Source organism: Bombus pascuorum, chromosome 16 (assembly GCF_905332965.1).
Source record: "Bombus pascuorum chromosome 16, iyBomPasc1.1, whole genome shotgun sequence".
Classification (NCBI taxonomy): domain Eukaryota; kingdom Metazoa; phylum Arthropoda; class Insecta; order Hymenoptera; family Apidae; genus Bombus; species Bombus pascuorum.
In genome coordinates, this window is record NC_083503.1 from 7,117,158 (window position 1) to 7,133,418 (window position 16,261).

The 16,261-nt window shown below is 32.1% G+C and overlaps 1 protein-coding gene across 3 annotated transcripts in view; it reads left to right on the forward strand.

Moving 5' to 3' along the window:
- Nucleotides 1–7,117, forward strand: part of LOC132915155 (lachesin-like) — a 337,108-nt gene extending 329,991 nt beyond the window's left edge. For 2 of the 3 annotated variants that reach the window (XM_060974868.1, XM_060974869.1), the window contains exons 9-10: nucleotides 1,525–1,695; nucleotides 6,199–7,116. In XM_060974868.1, coding sequence (XP_060830851.1) covers nucleotides 1,525–1,695; nucleotides 6,199–6,557 — 530 coding nt within the window. In that variant the 3' untranslated portion in view covers nucleotides 6,558–7,116. Of the gene's footprint in view, nucleotides 1–1,524; nucleotides 1,696–6,198 lie in introns of all 3 variants that reach the window. The other variant, XM_060974870.1, reaches the window with a different exon arrangement.
- The last annotated feature ends 9,144 nt before the right edge of the window (nucleotides 7,118–16,261 follow it).

Genomic DNA, 16,261 nt, shown 5'->3' on the forward strand with positions numbered 1-16,261 from the left:
TTTGTCTCTATTACGATATTTTCCCAAAACATATTATCAAATATTATATTAAAAATGTCCAACTGCGTTTTGTTTGCATCAAACTGATATAAAATTATTTTTTCCCTTCGAAATCCATTACTCTGATTGTTGATAATTAATGCGGTCTTGATCGTCGGTATCGTCCTCAATAACCAGTCACTTACAACGTTCTCGCGCAGGAAATAAAATATCGCTGCTGTCGCTGTCACTCTTAAAAATATCCAAAAAATCATTATTTGCAATGTCAGCACAGTTCTCGCTGTCCTCGTCAACGTTAAAATTTCTTTTTGAAAACATTTTTCAGGAGTATTTTTCTACTATGTTTAGAAAATTTATTTGAACGCGCAAATGCGACGCACGAATAACGCGTAACTGAGACGAAAAGATATCGACAAAATTAAAACAACGAGTCTGACCAGTTTACGTTTGACCCAATTTTCTTACCACGAGTTTCACGCGATATTTGCCTCACTCTGAATCCTGTGTTTGAAAATATTCATTAAGAACATTGAATATTTCCAAACTAGTGGTCTGTCCAGATAAATCAAGGCAATAAAGAGCGCTAGTTCCACAAATGGCGCTTCAAAATCAACGAAAACATTATCCAGCCACATAACTTTCACTCTACGAAAACAAACATGCCCACAGGTGACGATAAACAACATACCTATTCTAGATAAAGAGTCAGTCAGATATCTGGGCATGACTCTGGACAGAAAATTGACACGGAAACAACATATCTTAGATAAAACCAGCAACTCAAAGCAAAATTTAAAAAATTCTACCGGCTCATCGGCCGACGTTCCAACTTAAATACGCAAAGTAAAATTACACTATACAAAGCCATATTAAAACCTGTTTGGACCTATGGAATCCAACTATGGGGAACAGCGAGTAATTCCAACATGGAAATTCTTCAACGATTCCAATCGAAAACCTTAAGATCCCTAATAGACGCACCTTGGTACGTCACCAACGAAACGATACATCACGACATCGAGATACCCACAGTCAAAGAAGAAATATCCAAATTCAGCAATAGACATAACACAAGAGTTAACAACCACCAAAACCCTCTAATTACTCGACTACTCGACACGTCGGAACAGATCCGCAAGCTAAAAAGACATTACACCTTAGCACTAGATTCAAATAGAATCAAACATACTATAAACACTTATTAATCATGTCATAGTACCACGCCAGATAAATTTACTTAAAATTCTCTACGAGAATTGATTGTAAATTAAACGCAAATAAATAATAAAATTTATGACTCCGTGACACTGCTAATGATTTCGGCACACCGTTTATCGAATACGTAAATTTATTTTCGCGAAATACTCGAAGATTATATGTTACTATTTCACTATTTTGCTAAACTCGTTACACGTATTGCACATATCTCTATCGTTCTGTGTAATTTTATAAAAAAAACGTATGTTCTGTTTGTATAAATAAGCATGTATGAAAAACAGTGTAATATTGTCGTTTCTTACGCAGGTGAAAAGCTGCTGCCCAGTGAAAAATATAAAATGTCAGAATACGCGTTGAACGATTACTCTTGGCAGATGAATCTTACTGTCAATTCTCTGGAAAAAAGGGACTTTGGAGAATACGTTTGCTCGTCCGTAAACGCTCTTGGAAAAGCTGATGGTATCGTTCATTTACAAGGTAAATTTTCACAGAATATGACATATATAAATATAGCGAAACAAGTTAAAAGTTGATGGTTTCTGTAATTTAAAGAACAAAAGCCGTAAAGTATTTTAATCTATTAGCAAAATGTATTAATTTATCTATGGTAAAACTTGTAAATATTTGATAAGAAAAGTGGAAAAGACTATACTGAAAGTGATATTTAATCTACAGGTTTGGTATAAGTTTTAATCGGTCAATTGAACAAATCTCTAGGATCCATAGGATTACAAATATTATACTATAAGTCAGTGAATGTGACAATTCCACGATTCGATGGTCAATTGATCGTGAACATTGATTCTTGCCTCTTTAGAGATTTAATTAACTAGCATATTTGGGGGGGGGATTTGAGCAATTATACATACAATTATACAAACGAAACCTCTTTCTTTTCTTTGTCTGTTCCTAAACCGTTAAAGAGCGTTCAGCCGTTCAATATTTAAATTAATCTCTAGACGATGAATCAATAAATAACACACACACGCACACACATATTGTATATTGTCAATACAATGTCGAGAAACTTATATATTGACGTATATATAATATTGACAATAATATTAATCGTCCGAACGTTCATTTACTTATTATTAATAAACTTCTCGGATTTATGAGGAACAAGGAATACTTGTCTTCAGTAGCAATGAATACAGAAAATCTGAAAAGTGTTATTCAAATATCAAATATCATTGTTAACCATATGCCAACTAAAAAAAGCCATCAACTTTTAATTTATTGTCCTGGTTCAGAAACTGTCTCGTGTATACGAAAGTCTATCATAAAATTATCTAGAAAAATTTTCACGTTTGGTTTCATCGAACTCTGTAGGCGTTATGCAACGCTATCGTACATTTGCATTCACTTTCTCGTAACTGTTTGTGCATATTAGTTTGCAAGCAGCCTATACGAATTTTTTCACAAAGATTTCTCACATAAAAGATAAAACTTGGAAAAAACGAAGCTGGCACCCCGCTGGGGGTAGCCACCCACATGCTATATTTATTTTTATTTTATTTTTTTTTTCACCAATAAGATATAACACTTTACCAAATGTCCATCAGGACAAATTGTAAAAAAAAAACAAAATAAAAATAAAAATAAAAAAAAAAGATTTCTCTACAAATTCCATCTTACTTCTATTCATAATAACAATATGAATATTAGTTGTAATATTGATCTTTCTATATGTATACACAAACTTTCATGTCCATATTGTAAGTGTCATATAAGATATTAAAAAATTTCATTGGCTCTGTAACGAGACATAATTGTCGTAATTGTATTGGTAAAATTTCAAACTATTCCGACGTACATATGTACATAGAGAGTAGAAAATATTTATTGCGAACATATATTTAGTAAACAATTAGCATACAGAACGAATAAGCATCTTAAGCATATACAGGGTGCGCCGTTAGAATCCGGACAAAAGAAGTTTTGTGCAGAAAGTTGTTTATTTAAGTCAATACACAAAAACACATGAAAATGTTGTTATATCTCATTTAAAGGGTCCTTGCTGAGAACTTTTATTCTATGTAACCACCCTCTGCCTCTATGACCTGCTCTATTCTTGCTCTAAAGCGCGAGCACGCTGACTTCAACTGGTCGCGTTTAATTGTCGCGAATTCTGACTCGATAGCAGCTCGTAGGGAGTTGACGTTGGGGTGCCTGCATTTATTAGTTTGTCTCTCGATAACGCCCCACACGTAATAGTCCAATGGGTTTAGGTCGGGACTGTTAGGAGGCCAGAAATCTTTCGACCAAAACATGTCCACATTGTCAGAGAGCCAATTTTGAACAAGATGACTTGTGTGAGCAGGTGCGCCATCTTGTTGAAATAAATACGGCCTTCCAGAAGCCGTAATTTCCATCCACGGCTTTATTACTGTCTTCAGGACCTCCAAATAAACCTCCTTTGTGATTCTTTCGCCTTTTTGGAAGAAGTGCGGAGGCATGACGTCGCCCTCACTTGAGACAACGCTGAACTTTTCTCGCCGGAGAAGGAGAACCCTTCTCGAACCACTCTGAGGCTGCGTATCTCTTAGCAATGTCGTATACCGTCGATCTTGGGTAGCTAAAGAATTTTATAATTTCGACCGGCGTTCTCCCGGCGCGAAGACTTTCTATAATCGCCGCTCTTCTATCGTATTCCGGGTTTTGCTTAACGAGTTCTGTCATTTTGAGGTTATAGAAGACTTATTGACATATTTAACTAACTTCAGAGTCAATCAGCACAAACATCTGAATTCTAATATGGTGGGAACTACAAATTGAATTCTGTCCGAATTCTAACGGCGCACCCTGTAAGTGTTAAATGTAGTTATATGCCACTAAATATTGGGGTTTGTTAATATAAAGGATGATCGATCGTTTAAATACTTTTGTGGTTTCTACGAAACATATTGCACTTGTAATTCCTTTTTATATTTTCAGATTTCTTTCAAACGATCGATACAATTATGGTAGTAGAGTTTCGTAACTAGAAGGTGGATGTTCGTGTAACATTTACGTTAAAATATGCAAAGTTTATGCAAAATATATACAAAACTGGGTAAAATATATGCAAAATTTATTAACAATACTAATATGATAGAACATTGTACAACATTTTATATTTTAGATTAGGAATATGATTTTCTCAATTAAAACGCATATTCTGAAAAAACTTTATAAGTTGAAAATGAAAATATCCAATGCAATGAAAAATGATTGGATATAATTCGAAAAAAATAGATTGATAAAAAAAAGAGCTTACAGTTGAACATATAATAAAAAACATTATCATAAACATAATATATGATGTGTAGGAAACATTCCATAATTGTTATTTATTATTTATGGAATTTACATTACAATATGTAACAATAATTCCTTTTATAGTTTTAACTAATCTGTTGGTACTTCTTATCTATAACGCCATTTCACTTCGAAGGTAGAACGGATACTGAGGTTCTGCCTCATTCGTGTCATGAGTTTCATGCCTGAGACATGCCTCGGGGAAACTCCTATCGTGCGAGGCCCGCGTGTCATCAACCCGTGATTATCTTCAGATTCGATCAACTCACTGCCATCTTCGCTTTCTAGCAGCTCTATCCCATCTAAATAATCAGCCGCTCGTCGTTGGCTTGACGCGCAAGCAGTAGTCTTGATTGTCTGAGGAGTGTAAGAGCAGTAGTCTTGACTGTCCGAGGAGTGTAAGAGCAGTGACAGACCCATCTCGTACTATTTAGGAGGAAAGCTCGATGTGGGTGTACCCTTTTTGAACTAAGAACGCGGATTCGTTCACACCTTTCGGTAGAAAAGTGAGGGTAACGATCCGCGATGCCCATTGGTTATAGCCAATGTTAATAAACAAAATACGAGGAGAAAGTCTCCTGCAGATGTGGCTCATGGGTGTTCTTGTTCCTAGGAAAAACCAGCTATTTCGCGGGGCACATCTGCTTTCTCCGTAATTAGCAATAGCGTGCAACAAACCCAAGGACCGTTCAAAGGACCGCCCATAAACCGAAAATACTTATGTGAATAGAAGTTAAGCTAAAAAAATTGTAACGAGGGGTAGGCCTTGGCGGCCAGACCGAGAAGGACGTCGCGCGGACCATCTCGCGCGACGTATCATGTATTCTTGTGTTTGAAAGGACTATTGATGACATTGGAGAAATAGTTATTTCTAGTAAGGTTGAAGTCGTTAGAGATTATCGCGGTTCTCATATGGTCTAGTTCTGATTCCAAAAGATCCTGTTTGAGGATCACCCAAAATCCCGTCAAAGAGAGACTGTCTATCGAAACTGACCAGGATATCGTTAGGATGCTAATGTCGCGGACTTTCTCTATGTGTGTTTAATATAAGCAGGGGACTTGCCTGTTAGGGGCAGGATTAGGTTAAATGATTTTCAAGCAGTTAGTTCTCTTACACGCTACAAAGTCACTATGTCGCGGACTATTACTATTCAAGCGCCCAGAAGCGTGTAGCAACTCATCTGGCCTGAAGTGATCTCTGACCCGAGAGTTCTCGATTTTTTATTTCTACGCGCAAAAAGATTAGGTCGTAAATTTCGACTGCGGAAATCAAACGCTATAGATACCTATTTATGGAAGTATGCCATAAAGTAAAATGATATCTTTGAAACCATATTAATTTAACACGTTCACGCCGGCGCTGCTATTTGTATTTAATATTTATAATATTAAGATGAAATAAAATAAATCCTACTTTCTTGCAATTGATATACGTTAAATTTCCATTATTTAAATTATCAACCATATGGCAATTTTTATCTAGTTACTAAACGAACTACATTTTTGGTGCTATGCACCGTCCGATGGAACATTCGAATGTGATTCGAGGTGGTGCACGCCGGCGTGAACGTGTTAAATGCGGTTAACGAATATATATGTAATATGTAAATGCTCTAGACATATACATTTATACAACAGATCTAACCGTCATATATGTAATTAATTGTTCTTTTGGTCTAGAACTACATCTTGTCGCGAAAACAACTCCCAGTCCTTTTGTGAAAATCACCGATCAGAAACCATCGAGAAAGAAACCTATACTAAAAGGGAGAAAGAAGAACAGCAACAGCAACGGTAGAAGAATCCATATGGGCAGCTTCGACGATTTCGATTCCTCTGGAAACGACGACGATTTCAGTACTACGCAAATCATGGGTGGTAGCACACTTCAGGAAGGCCACAGAACAGAAAGGCCATTGATATCACCATCGCTACCCCCACCTTGGGTGAATATAAACACAGCCAATTGCAGGCATCACTTAGTACCGATCACGCTATTCTTTCCGTTATTCATTCTAACTATGATATTTGTTCCTTAAAATATACATTCTTACGAAGAAAAAGTTTAACAACGAAATTCATGCAGATAAGATTTGAAACGATTCGGGAATACTATAGAGAATAATAAATATATTTGATTCGTTCTTCGTAGCACGAGACTATGAAAATGTGCTTGTATTAAAATAAAAAATGTGGTATTGCTTTTTACGATTGGTACATGTGACGGAGAGAAAACAATTTATATAATAAGTATAAAATTTTATTCATGTCACGTGACAACAATAATCCGATTTCGAACGATAGTACAATTTATGTTTATCCGAGCATTATAGCAAAAGAAACATAAGAACTAAATGAGTAAGTTCTATGACAAACTTTATTATTGATTCTAAAGGAAAACTAATATTTTTAATATGACAATTTTATAGTAAAAGGCACAAAAATTGAAACAATCAACTAGAATTCCGTATTGAAATTTTAAAAATTTTCTTCTTAACGGTCCGAAAAATAACAATCATTAATAAAAAAATAACTGTAAATTATTCGTGCTGTATCTTAATCTGGAATACTGATAAACATTTCTAACGCATAAAACATACGGAAAGTTATGTAATAAATAATGAATATATATATATATATATATATATATAGTATATATAGTATATATAGTATATATATATATATATATATATATAGTACGTAAACATATAATGGAACAAGTTACAAAGTACGTGTGCAATAATTACAAGGATGTTATAAATATACTCCTTTTCTGCTATAATAATTCTTTTCCAGCTTTTAACCATTTGCACATTCTGTTCAATAAATAGTATCTTCACAACGAATCTATTTAATATGAAATTTTTTTTTTTTAATATTTATTGCTTTTCGTATTTCTTGAAATCACACCCACAAAAGAAGAACCGTAATATCGAGATATAATCTTAATATTTGCTATATTTTGTCTCGCAGATAATAATTTGTTGCTAATGCAAACGATATTTACAACAATACTAGTTCAATTTTCTTTACGATAAATTGGATCCTTATTGAGCAACTTTAATGTGTCTTTCATACAGACTTCTAAATAATTATCCCTACCCTTTAATATGTAGTAACAAGTACTTCATAATATACCATAAGATTTTCTTTTTATTACTCTTATATTATGATCCTCTTATTTTACTGAAATTATTCTACAAGAGTAAATATGTTTAGTATTATGTAATAGTTATATCGTTCTAGTTTTGTTCCGAAAAATTTTACCAGCATATTGTATAAGTAAAATTAAGACGAAAATGTTATGTAAGCAGACTTCCTCAAAAGGTTACAACAAAAATACGAAACGATAATGGACTGGTGTTTCATCGACACAGCATAAGAACACATTGCCGATATCTGTTCAACACGGTTGCACAAAGTGTTTACTTGCTAAGGTCAACTTAATTAGGTCAACCAGTTAAATAACAATTCCTCGGCCTCCCAGATCACCATAAATCACGCCAATGGATGTTTACATGTGCTCATTGTGAACAAAAAGTTTATTAAGTACAAGTTAATACGCGTCAGGTGTTAATGCAAAGGATTCGTGACGTATTTGTTGCAATTAAAGGAAACGAAGAAACAATCGGTACTGCGATAGATTCTATTTTCCGCAGATGCATTAAGACGATTCTTAATAACCTGGTACAAGAAAGCAGCCCTTGGCAATTTCGTAGTTTTGTTATAGCTTTCTTAAACCATTTAAGAGCCTATGCCTACGTAACATTTTCTTCTTAATTTTATGTATGGGATATGTTGGTGAAGCTCGAAAACTGGAACTATGTAAAGATCATATGAATCGAGTTGAACAAGGTAAACTGAATTTAATTAGTCTAAAGTGGGTTAATTGTGTAAATCAATTTTAACATAGTTTCATGTTTATCACTGGCTTTTACTGATAACTGCAGTGAATATCACAAATAAATAACATTGTAATATAATTAATGTTACAGATAGCGCGAATAATTACAGATATTTAATAAATCTCACATTGCTATGACAAATTATGTTAGGACAACTACAAGTATTTGAACAAAAATAAATGAAAAATTCATCGATACACTTTGAAATATTCTTCTAACAGCCATTAATACAAGGTAACAAATTTATAAACTGTATTATTTAAATCGTATTAACGTATTGAAACTTTGTTAGTTTGAGAATGTACCAATGCAGGAAGCAAGACGTATTTCGATATGTTAATTTAACAAGCTTGCAGATGTTCCCGATCGTTTCAGGAAAAGTTAATTAAATGGTACTGACAATTGCTTTGTAAAACTGATTACTCATCAACGTTTACAATGAAATTGATCTTTAGAAGAGGACAGTCAATGGAAATTAAATTCTTATGGAGACGAAAAAAATATAGGTCTTCCTTGCGTTCGACGTAACAAAGACGAATATATACATATATGTATATTTAGATCTAACGAGATATAGTTATTGTGGCGCGACCAACATGAAAGCGTTTCTCTGAACAATGTACTGTAAATATATGAGTAGTGTTCATGAATTTCAATTTACACATCTGCTAGACTTCAACTGCGTGTAGATCAACAAATTATATTATATTATATTATACACGAATTTCACATAATCGTTAACAAAGTCTTCATATCAAAATAAACATTATTGATATACAAACTAAGAACGTTCGAAACATGAAACAACCAGCTTTAACGTACTCGATGTGTCTACGCTTTATGTTTGTGTCTTTTAAAAAATTTTTTAAATACATTATTTTTCTATATTATACTAATAATTACTTTGCGCTAAATTAAAAAGTACATTCGCGCTTATAAGAAAGAAACTACATGTACATGTACCACGAACCTCGTTCGTCTTGAATCTTCCGTTGTTACTTATTACACAGAATGAAAAATTTTATTACAGTTTGCTCTACTACTATCATGTATAGAAGTTGAACAAAAACATTGCACATAACATCTCGACTTTATATGAAGACTTTTGAAAAATATTCTTACTACGTAATAAATTTTTATATTTTTATTATTTGAACATAAGATACGTGGTCTTTATCGTAGTTTGTACAACGTATAAATTCTATTATGATCTAATGCAATATAGAACGCGTATCATATATTCAAAGATGTATGTATAATTATAATTTTTAAAGTATCTGCCTAAATGTAAAAAGTTATAATGATTTTGCAACGTGACTAGTATCTCGAGCTTCGTGTTGAAACAAAGAGATGCAAAAGTAAACAACTCCATGGGAATTATCCGATATTTATTTCAATACATAATGCTTTCCAAATTAAAAATTCTTAATTTAAAAATTCAATTAATATAACTTCCAAAAATATTTTGCATTATTTTCATCGCTTTATATAATTAAGTTAAAAGCTCTCAATTGCTGTAAATTAATTATTAAATTCATCTAAAAATTCGTTTTGAGTTACGAACCACGAGCACTAATTGCAAATAAAATACAGGAATATCTATCTATTACGTACCAAAGATATTTTAACACAAGTTTAACGATAAGGAGTGCAATGTGCGTAGGTGTGTGTACTTATGGAATCGCTAGATATCAAAACAATGAAAAATTTTCATATGCGTAAATATCAAATGAAGCTTACTTTATTTTTAATGCTATGTCAAAAATGCCAGTTCTCGTGCAATCTTACCTTACGCTGGTGTACAGATTCGAGTAGACAGCAAGGAACGTTCAGTGCCGTATCACGACATTACTCGGTAAGCAGGGCTCGTAACGAAGAATATTCAAAATCCACACGACGCGCGTGTATCGTACATGCAAGGTGCGACAACTCTATGACATTTAGCAATTTGTAAAGTATCGGACAATCTGGCCATTCACTGAAACCCACAGCGACTAATCAAACACCGCCTCAAAGGACGTTCGAATAGGAAGGGTAAATGTATTCTTTCTTTTTTGCATATAAATAATTCTCGTAAATGAGTAAATAATTCTCATGCACATGAAAAAATGCACGTACAAACTGCACACACTGTGATTAGCATATTATGATCATCAACGAGACAAGAAGTATTTCGCATGAAAATAATTCGAAATGGCTACATTCGAACCATCTCGGATTACACTATAAGAATAGTTGTGCTGTACAGTGAATCAACTAACGAATCTTCTTGTGTATTTCACTCATATCGATACTTCTCGTTCCAAGGCTTATCAAACACCCAAAATTCAATATCCATACATCGATCACATGTATGTAAGATGACCTCGCCAAAGGCGAAATAGGTAAATGATAAATTCATAGCATAGCTATATTTCACGCCGAACGCCAAATATTAATATAATTGAAAAAGAAAGGTAACCTCAACTCCGTTGATCTTGACCATGAGATTTTTTTTGTAGAGGGAAAGCTTCTGGATGATATGCAGTTTGTCCGAGGCGTGACACGATCGTGGTTCAAAAGTTAGATTAGGTCTTTTGGGTCTGCGGGCCTTGGCTCCCCAGCTATCCATGAAATCTAATCTAACCTAATCTAATCTCTATTATTATCACCCATACTTTACCGTTATTAGTATCGCAATCCCACGCAAACGTATATGCAATTTCATCTCTGACCACTTCTATTGAAGTAAATGGAATCTAACAAGTTTCATTTCCTTTTCGTCATAACTTTTGAACGATGATCGTCCCACGCCGCGGACAAAGTGCGTGTTATTCAGGACTGACAACTTGTCCGAAATTAAATAAAATTGGAATTGGTACCCCTTTTTCTTCGTAATTACCAAAAGAGAAAGCACTTTGATTCCACATTGCTGCTATATATATCGCACATGTGGTGTAATTTGCAAATCCGTAAGTCTCTTTTTTATAACAATATACACATGTTTTTTTTTTGTAACAATATACATATCTTTACGTGTGACGCACTGTATTAAATTTTCGGTATAATCGACCGTATCTGCGTAAAATGAAACGAGATGTCGCGTGCGTAAGTGGCAAGTATTGTGTGTGTCTGAAATTTTTCGTTTGTTCTGCTTGCCAGTTAACATCGGAATACTTCGCGTCAACATTGCTTCCCGTTTGTCCGAATGTATAAAGATTGTATAGGTGCATGGATTGAACGAGTACAAGCATTTCTACAACATAACATAAACTTAAATTTTTTATATATCGAAAAAGAAGCCTCAATCGATATTTTTGCACATGAAACTTCTTCACTGTTTTGATATCTACGATCAATCCTGTAAGTAGAGTGCATATACTTTTTAACAGTCGCATAAAACATCTAGTTTTATTTGTACAATATATCTATTTCTATATGAAAATACTATAATTTATTTTCAATTATTTATTAATTTATTATTTTTAGTTGATTGATTAATTAATTTTTATTAAGAGAAAACCTTGTCATACAGCTCTCATTATATTTGATTTCGAAACAAAATAAATATGACAAAGCATAATATTTAACATTAATTAGATACAAAAACTCTAAATAAAAATTATATTTTTAAGGATACATGGCTATGTGATATCCAAATTACTATCTATACATGATAATCGTGCTACATAAACAACACTGTAATTTAATTATGTTACATAATGCAATCTTTTCAATTAATTCAACCGCTAATTACTGTAATCATGAGTGTAATTGAATTACAATGTAACTGAATTACAGCTGAAAAGTCTGAAGAAATAAGATAAATATTTACATAATTTATGTATACGATTTATCTTCCGTTTTCCGTTCGTACGTGACTCAATTTTATGTTTATATTTTTCAGTCACATTATTGAATTATTTTGTGTAATTATACTTCAATTACAACTATGAATTGCGTTGTAATTTAATTGAATTAGAGATCTGAATTACGAATTGCAATGTAATGGAATACAATGTAATTGAATTACTTTGTAATTATAACTCATGGAGCAATTTAAATAATTGTAATATTGCATAGTTCTGCTATATAAATCTTACATAAGAAAACCATTATACTGATAACAATGAGAATGGCAAATCGTACAGCGCAATTCTAAATCTGTAATTGGTAAATAAAAGACATGTGAAATTCGTATTACAGAATTCTTTCTTTAGATTACATAAACGTGTCATTCTGCTATAATTTAACTAACACGTCTTACGCTTGAATGAAGTATTTGAGTAATTTTTTATTTATGTATGTACTTAACATACCGTATATTGCAATAATATTGTTACAAAACTTATACATAGGTTACTTTATAACACCATGTTTCAAGTGGCATAGATTGAAATTGAAACCACTGATTTACTTTTGCATCTCCTACGCTTTTATCTGCATTTTGGTTTACATACATTTTGCGAGTTATGCATATTGTTACTAAAATGCAAATACAAGTTTAAATAGATCTTAGTAAATAATAATACTAATAAAAATAACGATATTAAGTATAATCATCGAGTTGATTATTACTGTATCTTGTACGGTAATAATAATTAAAGGAATTGGTACTACGATTTTACTTATACCTATAATTTCATCTTATCAATAATGTTCTCTAATATTCTTAAAACAACAAACGTTTTTAAGTTCTTAGAAAATATTGTAAACATACACTATGCAACTATTTTAAAAGTTATATAAGATTATCTTTAAACCACAAATAATATGCACCTATTATGAAAATTATTTATGTACATTAAGAGCAATATGTGCAATTTAACAAGTTTAAACGTAGAAAATATTTTTCATCAGAAATACTATCCCGAAAAGATCATCGAAGCTTATATTGTTCATTTTTGCCTTTCTTTTTTAACAAAGGAATCAAATACAATATTCACTTCCTCTAATTTCTTTCTCATCGTACCTATTTTTCATAAACCTTGGTAAATTAATTAAACGAAATTTACATATAAAACTATATCAGTGAAAATAAGCACGAGTGGTTTCAAACTTAGTTGCATAATGTATAATATATGTACCAAATTGCGTATAAAATAACTCTTTGAATGAAAATATCTCAGATCTATGTTATACTTTTTATACGTTATCTACGGTGTCATCTCGTAAGATGTTCTTCATTTTAAAACAAATAATCCTTTCCAGTATATTGTAATTACACGTATAGATACGAATACAGATATCATACGTGTTAATTTACTTTTTAAATTTTCACTTTTAATCCATCCGATATTAGTCGTGCGTTATGCATCTTATGCTTATATTTATATAGCGAAAGCATCATTGAACGTTACATGCTACTCACCATTTCGAAGATTTAATGATACGTTAAAAGACGATATTCTTTAATGCCGCTTGTAACATTAATCTTTAAAGAAGAAATTTTAAACAATTATTAAAACTTTGATTAGATAAAGGTCGATCACTATTATTTTAACTTGTCCTTTTGTTGAAAATTTACTGGAGAGGATTAGGTGTTTTATTCTTAAAAACTGATTTGTAGATATACGTATATAGACTTAATTATAAATTTATTTCGGTCGTTTAGTAAAAAAAGTTTATTAGTTAAAGGAAATTATAATACGTAGCAGTTTGCGAAATGAAATGCACGACAATAAGTATAGTATAGTGAAGTTTCATATGATTGAAACTAAAACTTAAAAACCTTCTGGGACATAATATAAACGTTATATATAAAACAATAATCTTTTATTGTTTGATCATTTATCATCTGTTATCAGTATAATAATCTTCCACATTTCCAGTTCTGTACGATATCATTTGCTTTTTCTGTATCAATCTTTTCGGACCCACTGAAAAATGTAAAAGTAGGTTAATTATATCCGTAGGAGAGAGCATACCTCACCGATTTCAATCAGCATGAAATACATTGTCAATATCGTCATTCTGAATAACTTTTTTTACACACGTAACCGCCGCTCAGCTTTCGTTTCCAGGATATTTTATTATTATTATATAATTTGAATTTTCAAAATATTCATAAAAAGATATTTATAAATGCTTAAATTTAACTTCACAGTGGTCGCATTTTTATATGTAGTCCAATCTAAAGCTAATTCATTGATGATAATCAGTTTTAATATAAATAAGAATATGAAATAGGTAAATTTAATTCCGACCAGACGAGCATAAAGGAATTTTCGAAAATCTCACAAACTAAGGCCATGTATACATAGCCCAAACTTAATCCAATACTAACGCAACTTTAGAAATACTTTTACCTGTATCTTGGGAACAAAGGCCGAGCGGCGGTTACATGTACAATATAAAAGAAAGTGTTCAGAATATTGACCTTGGCAACATATTTCGAGCTCATTGAAATCGGTGAGGTGTGCCCTTTTCTATATAATTACCAAAATTAGTATAAATACAGTTAACATTTTACACATTAAGGATGTTGAACAATTTCAACACTAAATATTTTAATATGTTTTACGAAATAAAAATAAATCTATTTTTCTCTATTATTTTCTACATATATTAAAAATATATATGTACGTCAAATTTGTTCCTCTTTCATTTACACTGTCGCTGAAAATAAAAAAATATTATTTCTGATACTGAATTGTAATGCATCTTTACCGTATAATACTTGATAATTATAACAGAGTAATCAGTAAATTCTGAAAGTAATATACAAGTTGTTATTTGCAACTGAAACAAATTCTTCGCATGTTTAAAATAATTAAAGTTGGAAAATACATATTCGAAGGCAAAATTAAACGATGTCGAGTGACATACAAGCTATACCAATTAATTTATCTGAATAATATCTTTGATTGTGGAAAAAATTCACAGAATAGTTTCTGTTTCGTTTAGCAACAAAATATGTTTCTCAAGGTCACATCTCTCAAGATTTCAAAACCACGAGTATACTTTTTAGTATCGCATACATTTTGAAACATTTTCTTCTATCTTCCTTGTTTTTTCAGATATTTGCCTAAGGCAGAAAAACGTTTCAGGCGAGAATTGTAGTCTGTACGGTAATATCCTCGTACGTGTATACTGAATATACTGAAAGGATAGATATTGGGATTTATTTAACTTCCACTTTGGAATAACTGAAATCCTTAGTGAAGATTAATTTGAGATTTTTAAATGAAAAGCCAGCTTTTTCATTATATGTCATTAGCTAATATTATAGCTGATATCAAAACATTTTCAAAATACTACTTACTCATTTACTTTTACTTGAATTAATATTAATATTCGCACGCAGCACTTTGTCTGCATTTGTTGCTTTGTATAGGAGGCGGTGATGTAAATATCGTGTGGCTTCCTGCAGTTTGAAAATACATAAACTATTTCTTCCTACCAAAAAGAGGTAATAATCAAATATTATTATCGTACCATCTTTGAGATACATAAGTATAATATGTTATGCAAATTTTTTTGCTACCTAAATTCGGGTAGAAAAAGATTTAAGATTGAGCCCTGAAAATACGGCTATTCTCCGATTTTGCGTTATAACTCGCGAACTATGTGAGATAGAGAAGAAGTTTTCAGAGAAAAATTACTCCGTTAAATTATGGCTATCATTTGATAAAAAATATATTAATGTTATATCGAGTTGTAATACAAAATTGGAAAACAGCCGGATTTTCCTGGGTCAATGCCTGCCGCTTAGAGCAAATTTAGGCGGGAAAAAAATTGCGTAACAGATATATATATTCTCTATATATTCTCTACGTGTTCTTTGCGGACGTGTTCTTTTGTGAGTAACTGTATTTACACGAACCACTTTTAAAATATGTATAAACTTTCAGATTGAT